Source organism: Colletotrichum scovillei, assembly GCF_011075155.1.
Source record: "Colletotrichum scovillei strain TJNH1 chromosome Unknown Contig00011, whole genome shotgun sequence".
Lineage (NCBI taxonomy): Eukaryota > Fungi > Ascomycota > Sordariomycetes > Glomerellales > Glomerellaceae > Colletotrichum > Colletotrichum scovillei.
Window position 1 is genome coordinate 1,679,176 of NW_023336269.1, and position 9,486 is coordinate 1,688,661.

Genomic DNA, 9,486 nt, shown 5'->3' on the forward strand with positions numbered 1-9,486 from the left:
TGCGCCAATATGCATCTGTACAAGGGCCTACGGCCGGCGTGATCAAGACAATCCGGCCCGGTGCCGGTGTGCGCGCCGTGGGGGCGTCCAGACACCTTCGGTGAAGCTCGGTCAAGTCTAGGTAGAGCGAGATGGGCGAGCACCGACATCTGCCTTTGTTTGACAGCCAGATTGACGCTGCTCGGCAATCTCGAGTTCGGGCGAACCAGCTGGAATACTTGTGCCTTGCATAAGGCCACAGATGGGAAAGTTCCCGTGACGTTGGTGCTGGGGGGAACGTCCCAACGACGAGGAGCAGCTTGATCTTCCCCAGATTGATAAGCTTATCTATCAGTTGTCTCTGAAGATCGCTCGGCCGGTTTGAGTAGTGACAAGGTAGTCCAAGGTGGGCGCCAGGGCCAATCGAGGAGGTTCCTGGGTTCTCCGAGATAGATAAGGAACCGCGGCCCGCATCAGTAGATATCCGTGGGGTTATCGGGACGGACGTCGTTCCGATACCATCGCCATCTACCTATGTTGTGAGGCTACGCCGGCGTTCTCGATTTCGCCATTGTGGAGAGTGGAAACCTCGCAACAACAAAGATGAGTGAGCACTATACATTTGTCATATCCATGGATACAAGCAGCACGAATGACTCACCTCTGTGGTAGTCAGCAAATAAGCCGTCAAACCCCCGACTGGCCGATTGATAATCGTTGGTGTAGTGAAGAGTTTGTAAGACTTCTGCAATCTGCATCCGAGCCGGACGGAGAAACGGTACGTCTATGGCAGTACCAAGAGCCACATGTGGCGAAGGAAGGAATGGCCGATCAGCCCCGCGGCTTCCTGAGAAGTACTTGCCTGGATGCACGACACCCTTCCTGCTAGACTAGGGAAATTCCATCTACTTGGGAAAGTCGCACCAATATCGACAGCAGGGACGTTCAAAGCTTGAGAACCAACAGTCGTCAAATGTTTCCTGGAAGGAGTCATCTTCCACCCCATTCCAACTTCCGGCCACGACATCGCAGGGCCGCATGTCTGTTGCTGAATGAACCACTGACATATCTCGGTTCTTTGATCAGGGATCGGTCGATATGCGACATATCCTCACATCACCTTCTTGCCATCTGGCTTCGCGGAGATCCAATCTACGGTCTCTTTCAAGTATTTCAAGGTGGCAAATGTCTTCAAGGTATGCATGTTCCTATTCTCATGAGTAGTCCTATCTAATATGCAAAAGGTATCACCTAAATCCAAACAACCATATGCAGCAAATAGCTTCCAGACCGAACCCTCCATAAACGCCACCCAATGAGATTCCATTAATCCATCACGAATGCTTCATTACCCCCCCTGACTATGACGACTTGTTCGGCTTCCACGCCTTGATCCACTTGCCAATGACCTTCACCTCTTGCTCAATGATCGCGGCATTGTCTTCGCCGTTGTTCAGAAGAAAATCCGGGACGTGGTTCGCTCCCTTGACCACAAAGGTAGCCGTCTTTTCGGTGGTCTTGACAGGTCCACCAGGGCGATAATCAGAGTTCATCGATGCCGACCTCCAACCGTCATGCTCGCCATCGCAGAAGAGGACATTCTCAAAGGTGGCGTTCCAACCACCAGTCCAGTCGTTGAACATGGCCGCGGTGAATCCCTCGGAGCTGGCCGGCTTGAATCCAAACGTCTGTGGGAAGCGGAGATCGCACTGGCGCTGGCGGTCGGCAGGCCGCACGTGTGATGACACGATATTGGTGCCGTCCGACTTGGGCGGGCCGACATGCCACCATCCAAAGGGCTCGTTGCATAGTTGCCAAGTCCAACTGCGATCGGTGCTGAGGTCGTTCGGTTTGTTGTATCCCACCGCTTTTCCATACAAGTCGCATGCTTCCTCGCCCTCGCACACCTTGCTGTACCGACTGTACATATACGATGTGTATCCCTCCCACGCGGCCTTCAAGCCAACACCCGACGTTTCGGTGCCCTTGATAATGTTGCCGTTGTTCGTGCTCGTTTCGATCCAGTCACAGAACTCGTATACCGCGGTCTCGTTGCTTGCCCACTTGATGATAGGCCTCAGCAGGTACCACGCGAAGTCGGCATTGTCCTCAAGAGTCTCCAAACCGAATTCTTCCTTCATGGCGTCGATCTCCTTGGCGGATCCCTTGTCAAGCACGCTATCTACTTGCTTGATGACAAGCTTGACATCGGCAGAGCAGGCTCGCGGCAGGGCCTGCTCAATGGGAGTGAAGAACTGCCAGAAATCATCAATAGCCTGCACGACGGCAGAGCTTGCATGATAGGCAGCAAAGGTGCCAGGTGCAATGACAGATGTCCACGCGGAAAGGGCACCAGGATAACTGCCACCGATCAACACCCAAGGAGACTTGTCTGCGTTGGCGCCTTTCTTCTTGTCGAAAGGAAGCTCGACAGTTTCGGCGAAGTGGGTGTTGTCATAGATGGCCTGCGGCACATTGAGGTATTGCAAGGTGTCGGCTGTGAATGTCTTGAAGGGGAGGGATTTTCCGTAATACCGGTCTATAATGGTGAGTGTTGGTCTACCAAAGTCTTCTTGCGGACTTTTCAACAGCTGACTTACGCTCCATCAGGACAATCGCGCCTTTGTACGTCTCAGCATACAAGTATGTCAAGGTGCCGTTTTCCAGGTAACCGGTCAGGCCCTCAGCATCACCTTCACCACCATTCAACATGAATACGGGATATCCTGGGCCGCCCCAGTGCTCCGAATTATACCAGTATCTTTGTTTGAAAGTGCCCTTGGACAAGTCGGTATGGTCTAGGTACTGGTCGAACGTGCCGTTGTGGACCTGCGTTCCCGAATGCGCTCGACGTTGGAGGCCACCCATCTTAGGGAATTGTGATAATTGCGGCGCTTTCAGTTGTGGAGTAGGGACTGAAGCCATCACAGTGGCTGCGAAGGCCACTGCAGAAGCGAATATTGATGCCTTCATGATGAAACAGGTACTCGACAATGTAACAAACAAGAGAAAAGGGAAAGATCTTGCTAGAGGTTTGAGATTGATGGCTATTCAGCTAGACTAATGCCTAGAGAAGCGTGTCCTGCTCGATCATATATCCTTCAACCTTCGGCTACCCAAGAGAGCCTCGGACACTGGGCCTTACATCGACAAGGCCGCAACATCACTCAGCCTCAACCGCAGGTACAAACTACCGTGAAAAGGAAGAGAACCCCAGCCGGTGCCCAGAAACTAGTATCGCAGCAAGAAGGCTCTCAGTCTAGCAATCTGACAGCCTAATCACCTGTCTCTATTTTCTCCGCGCTGGACATCAGATTTCGGTCCATGTACGAAGGTGTGATTCGGGCTAGAGCCTGCTTAGACGGGGTGTGAAAAGCAACTCCTCTGAGGGCGCCTCCACCATGCAATGGCAGCGTGGCCAGCGAGGTAAGGCAATATTCTTGGCAGAAGGACTAGCGACAATTTGACTGGAGCATATCAGGTTCATGGGTCAACCAAGCGGTCGCCTGGTAGGGCCAACGCGGGACGACGGTCTGTTCAAGGGACGGACATGCAGCCCGTGGGATTTGCTAGTAAGCTAAGCTTATTATTACCCTCAAATCCTGGAAAATCCTACATTGGAGCTCATGGATCGGGTCGCCTGCAACCCACGAATGGCTGGCGTTACCACGTTGGTTGTTTGCTATTCGTATGGTCTGGTCGGGTTTAATCCTCTTCGCCTGCCTCAGCCCCGAAAAAGCTGCGGCCACCCGCGTCGCCTGTCTCGCTAGTATTTCGTTTTTCCTCTCCATGGAGGGCTGTGCGGCCGTGCATTTTCGCCGGCTGCTGATGCCCGCTGCATCCTGCCTCTTGTTTGCTGCTGCCTAGGCTGCAAGAAGCCCCTCCAAGGCTGGGCTGAAAAGCTGACTGCATGACCAACCTGGTCTAGTTTCTATTTTTGGGACGAACTTTTTGATTACCAACAACGGGTCGATGATACTGGGCAGTAGGTAATCCTCGTTGGAAAAGGATCTTGCTCAGACACACCGCTGCCGGCCCTGATCGTCCCTACTGTTCTGGGCTCCCGTTTTCTGTGTCTTTACACTCAAGGTCCGGTTATCGTCTCGGATCCCCGCAGTCCGCCCCCATTCCGTCCGTCCCGTATCGGCCCTGTAAGCTCCCGGGCCGGACCCGCACCCCACACCGGATCCGAGTCTCGCTGGTCCTCCCCCCTCCATGTACTACCTTACCTTCCGGTCGGGTCGGCATTATCGTCCGAACCCACCGCAAGATTCGGACCGGGAGTAACAGTAACGCCCCTTCCCCTGTCCCAACACACATGAGTACAAAAGAGGCAAGTTGCACAGTACCGCACAAACCGCCCGCTGGCACTCGCTGGCACTCGGTGACGATCACACGTTCGTCAGATGAGACAGCAGAATGCCATTCAACAAGATTAAACAATCTTTTCCTTCGGGAGGCGTAAGAAAAAAAAAGATAAACAGTGTGCGTGGTACAAAGATACAACCCAGAAGCCAGGTGAGAAACTGAAAAGTAGCATGTTAGCGGGCCGGCCGGGTGTGAGGGAGGGTTGAAAAAGAAGAAGGGGGGGAGTTTTTTGATGGAGTTTTCCGTAAGCCCAATAGACACCCGACACTAAGGGTACCAGGGAAAGAAAAAGGTCTCGGGATTCGAGTGATCCCACATCACCCACGGCTTCCCGAACGCCGGACTACGTGGCTCTTTTTTTCCTGTGTAACGCTGCCGGCGCATATTTACTTTTTCTTCCTTTCACTCCGGGAGTCGGGGGGGAGACAGAGTGACTGACATTGGTAGGCGTCATCAACATGAATCGTAGACTACACAAAACACGATAGTAATTGCCAGCCGGAAGCCTGGGACAAATAGCGCCGCATTCGAGTAAGGTGAGAACATCCAAATCCCATTTAGAAATAAAGGCCGGTCGGCGCGTCATCGAGAGAACCCCTAAACTCAACGCCCGCAACCTTGTCAACCCTGGATTCCGTGTGGCTGGCTGGGAGCTGGGGAGTGTGTCCCTTCTGGCGGGCTAGAACTAGGTACTACTTACGGTCCTCATCTCCCTCCGAGGGTTAGGTTGGTTTGGTTTGGTGGATTGGAATGCGCTCCCTTTCGGTCAACTATTTGACATGCGAAAAAAGGCTACGCAACGCAACGCAACGCAACGCGTACCTGGGAATCGGTAAACCTTCCATTCCAGCAAAAAAGACAGTTCGAGACATTGTTCCAGTGCCGAAACATGGCAGGGGAAAACGGACACGGCCGGCGTCGTACAGAGACAGACCTCTTTGACTGACCTAACAAGACTGACTTGACTTGTTCCTCCGTTTTTGACTCGAACTCAAATCAACTCCGACTCGACTCGACTTGCTGACACGCTTCCCGCCACGTGATCGAAACGCAACACACAACTGCAAGCAGAAAGAAACGAGAGAAATACCACGAGGAAATTGCGTGACGTGAACGTGGCTCAACGTCCGCGGCAGGCAACGCCAAGGGAGAGAGAGGACTCTATCAATAAACTTTCGGCATGGACTTAGCGTTCGTCTTGTTGGAGCCCTTCCCTTATGTGGCGTAACTTATTGCACGGCGAAACAACTCTTCGTAAATACGGTGATGATTATCTTTTCTTTCTCTTTTCTAACGCTCTCTCATGCTGATTATGCCCGGTCGACATTTTTCTGTGACTTCTCGCTCCGCGGCGAAGGGGGAATTCGTCATGGCTTCGTATCCAAGATTATAACGCACTCGTAACTTCTGTCTGAAAATATCACACGCGCTCAAATGCAGTTCCCTGACAAATCGTTCCCATACATCATTCCCCGTATAATCATGTCTCGGGTTGGGGGCCTAGAAGCCTCTCCCACCTGCTCATCTGACCCCTTCAAGAATAACTCCCGCTGAACTGGGGCAACGGGTTGCCACCGGCCATCTGCGTGTAGAAGGGGGGCTTGAGCATGTCCCAGTCACCAATATTGGGCGCGCAGACCATCCCGCCCGTCGTAAATTCCTGAATGTCCTCAAGCATAGTGCCGAATCGCTGACCCTGGTTCTGTTGCACATATGAATCGATGCTGACTGTCTCGGCATTGACATTGGCCATCGCAGCCTCGTTTGATAGGGAGCCGGGAGTTGGCGGGAAACCCTGAGTTGGTGAGTGCTGTGGAATGCCTCCGGTATAGCCTTCGTGACCGGCTTGCTGGTGGAATGCGGCGGCGTTGATGGCGGTAAATGACGACGCTTGGCGGGAATCTCTCCGGCTGTCCGAACCGCTCCCGCTGAGATGAGAATACTCGGGGCCCAAGGAAGAGCTCCTTTCCAATGTGCTAGCTCGCGATCCATCGGAGCCGTCATAGGCTGTTGGCCGGTCGTCGTCCATGATGATGCCGTTGCTCGTAATCTTGTCGGCCTTTGCCCTCCACTCTTCCAGTCCGCCGCCACCTCCTCCCAGCCGAATGGTCAGAGAACCATCTCCGCTCTTCTTCGAACCTCGATTTGTGTAGTCGGAGTAGACCTTGGTGAGATACTGATCAATGTCCTTGAAATACGTGACGTAATTGGAGGCCATGCTGAAGTAAGGTGCAACCTTGGTTAATGCTTGGAAAGCGATACTGGTGTTCCCCGTCTGCGTGTTCTCAGACATGGCTCCTGAATTCCGTTCTTCGATCTCCTGTTTGCTGACCATATGGTTTTGAGTATCCATGTGGGGATAATGCCGTGCGTATATTCCAACGAACGCTGCTTGCCAAATTGCGAATATGACCAGTGACGAATGAGGAAGCTTGTCTCGGCATGTCGAGATGAGGTCGATGATTTCCCTTCCAGCCTTGAAAACCTGCTCTGCGCTTCGCTCCCAAAAGTGGTCGGGCACAGTTTCGGGGTCAAAGACGGGCTCGTCCAGAGGACCAACCGGCTGGGAACATTTGATGGCGATGAACGGAATGTATTCGCGATGCAGCATGATTTTGCATAGGGCACCCAGCATGTGAAGTGACACATACATGCTGTTGTCGTGTTTCCAGAAGTTCGAGCTAGACCAGGTGAACTCTTCCGGAAGGTGAGCGTAAAAAGCATCTACCTTCTTATTCAGTTGATAGAAAGTCGACTCTTGGTCCCACGGCGGAAGAGATTCCGTATGGCGGCCGCCCGCGAAACTATACTTGGTGATATCGCCCCAGAAATCTGCTAGTTGCACGAATCGACTCAAGACACTGTCATCGATTGGTGGCTCCATACCATGTCCCACCTGTCGTAAGAATCCGGTATAGACAACGCGGCCTAGGTCGAAGGCGTGTTCAGTGCATGGCAGCTGGATTTGGAGATCGTCGGACCGAACCATAGAAACCCGATCAGATCCGCAGGACAAAAGACGGTCCAGTATCAAGCAACTGAACATGGTACGGCGCCTAATCTCCTGGTCTTTCCAACGATCTGAGGGTAGTTGAGTAGATTTACTCGATCGAGGAGACAGAGTTAGACTTCTCTTCCCTCTCAAAGGCTTGTCTCCGAACCCCAATTTCAAGCCTTGAGCCATCCGTATGGCAACGCCAACATACATCCATGCCGCTAGGCCGCCGTTCGGCTGGCTCCATTTGTATAAGCCGAGCATGAGAAAAGCTTGGACACGGACGACAGTAGCTGATGTCAGAGCTGATTCGAGTTGTCCCAGTGCCTTTGTAAGAGCGTTTGCGAAGTACTCTGAGGCCATTGATGGCTCCGGCCTGGGTAGAGCACCGCGAGATTTTGGGCCGGCGATTTTGTCATGTGTGATGTGCGCCACATATTTGACCAAGTCGGGGTGAAATCTTGCAGTGAGAGCCAGAATGCCCAATAGGATCAGATTTGATTCGGTTGACGGCTTCTTGATGTCTTTGTCGTGAATGATGCCCTTGAGCGTTGGGAGATGTAAGAACGGGAGTTCGGTAGCGAAGTGCAGCTTATATATGTCGAAGAGTTGATGCCACAAGTCGACGGTAAGATAGGGCGCCGAAAGCACTTCCTGAGCAAGCGCAGCGACAGTACGTCCATCAGAGGACGTGGCATCTTCGAGCTTCTTCACTCGCTTCCGGTCATGACCGACTTCCCTTTCCTGCTTCGGCGCAGTCGGCGGTTCTGATCGTTTCGCCGGAAGTGGTGTTGGATCAGGAAACTCACACTTGTGTCCTGCCTTGATGCACGTGTCGCAAGGCGATCCAGTATTGTCGTTGTCGCACTTGATTTTGGATTTCCTGCATCTCAAACAAGCTATGCTAGATCTCATCGGCGGCCGCATGGCTCTAGAGGGTCTCTTGGCACTTGAGCCTCCCGCCAAGATCGGCCTCAAGTCATCGTCGTCGGGCAGGACGGAAGTGTGAAATCTGGCCCCTCCCGAAGCTTGCCTATCAGCGGGCTCTGCTACAGCGGGGGGCGCGGAGGTTCTCTCCGATGGCGAAAAGGTTTCTTGATATCTCCTCTTCGGCGTGGTGTGAGTAGAGGAGGCTGTAGGTGCGTCATCGGAATCCGACGCAGGAGAGAGTATAGACTGGATGCGAAGTTGGGAAGAAATTGTGACGGTTCGGGCCTGTTATAGACCCGTGAAGCCAGTGAGGGGTGGCAGATGTTTGAGCGCAGAAACCTTGACGAGATACTCGGTGCACCAAGAACCAGTGGGCTCCCCTCCTGTAGAACCCGCGCTGCGCCAGGATGACTGTGCTCGTGGCAAAGTGACTTGAGATAGGGGAGGGCAAAACACGCAGAGTTGGACGACTGTGACCAATGTTTGTCGAGGCGATGCTAGGTAAGGCAGGCCTCAAGTGGCACAGATGAGCAGGCAGTGGCTGTCGACAGCTCGCAACCGACGGGTGTTTGCTTCCAGGTGCTACACGAAATACCTGCAGTGCGTCGGGTATCTCGCACTCCACGATAAGTGTCTGGACAAATTCGGGTTTGAAAGGTGGTCAAGGTGCGATGACTGGACAGATGCAGTCCTACTTCTTTGCTTGCGGAGGTGGAGAGCTCAATGAACGAAGCTTTGGTGATGGCAGGTAAAGCTGGTATCTCGGGATCGATGATGCGTGCAGTGGTTGGATAAGCGAAGTTTGGCTTGTAATGATGAGTCTGAACGAACGCTGTGCTGGTGAAAACGTTTTGGTAAAGAGAGTTGCCCTGCTGGAAGTGCGTAAGGTCACAGTTCGTAGGGAAATCAGGGAAGTGGGATTGCGAATTTAATCGGGGGTGGATGTGGCCGACTTGAGCAATAAGCAATGAGTGGTGGTCTGAAGCTTGCGTTCCCACGAAGTACCTGCTGGCCGGGGTGCAGGGAGGCGTGGGAGGGTGGGAAAATGGTTGAATTCTAGCCGGCCGTGCTGTCGGCCCCCAAAATTGACTGTGTGCCGGGCGTCACCGGCTAGCATTGCTTGCCCGCCTCTCCCTTGCTTGTTGTCTCTCTTGATTAAGCTGGCTTTGTCCCTCCGCTCTCTCCGTTACGGAGGGGTTCTCTGGCACCGACTA

The 9,486-nt window shown here is 53.2% G+C and overlaps 2 protein-coding genes across 2 annotated transcripts; both read right to left on the minus strand.

The window, feature by feature from the left end:
* Positions 1–1,340: 1,340 nt before the first annotated feature.
* Positions 1,341–3,003, minus strand: HER10_EVM0008195 (serine carboxypeptidase S28; the record flags this gene model as incomplete). The annotated part of the gene is made up of 2 exons (XM_035477727.1): positions 2,580–3,003; positions 1,341–2,518 (listed from the first exon to the last, which is right to left on the minus strand). Exons 1-2 carry the CDS (start codon positions 2,950–2,952, stop codon positions 1,341–1,343), a joined length of 1,551 nt encoding a protein of 516 aa, XP_035327040.1. The 5' UTR covers positions 2,953–3,003.
* Positions 3,004–5,642: 2,639 nt separating this feature from the next.
* Positions 5,643–9,164, minus strand: HER10_EVM0010091 (fungal specific transcription factor). Its single transcript, XM_035479561.1, has one exon. The coding sequence runs from the start codon at positions 8,267–8,269 to the stop codon at positions 5,882–5,884; it is 2,388 nt and encodes a 795-aa protein (XP_035327206.1). The 5' UTR covers positions 8,270–9,164; the 3' UTR covers positions 5,643–5,881.
* Between the last annotated feature and the right edge of the window lie 322 nt (positions 9,165–9,486).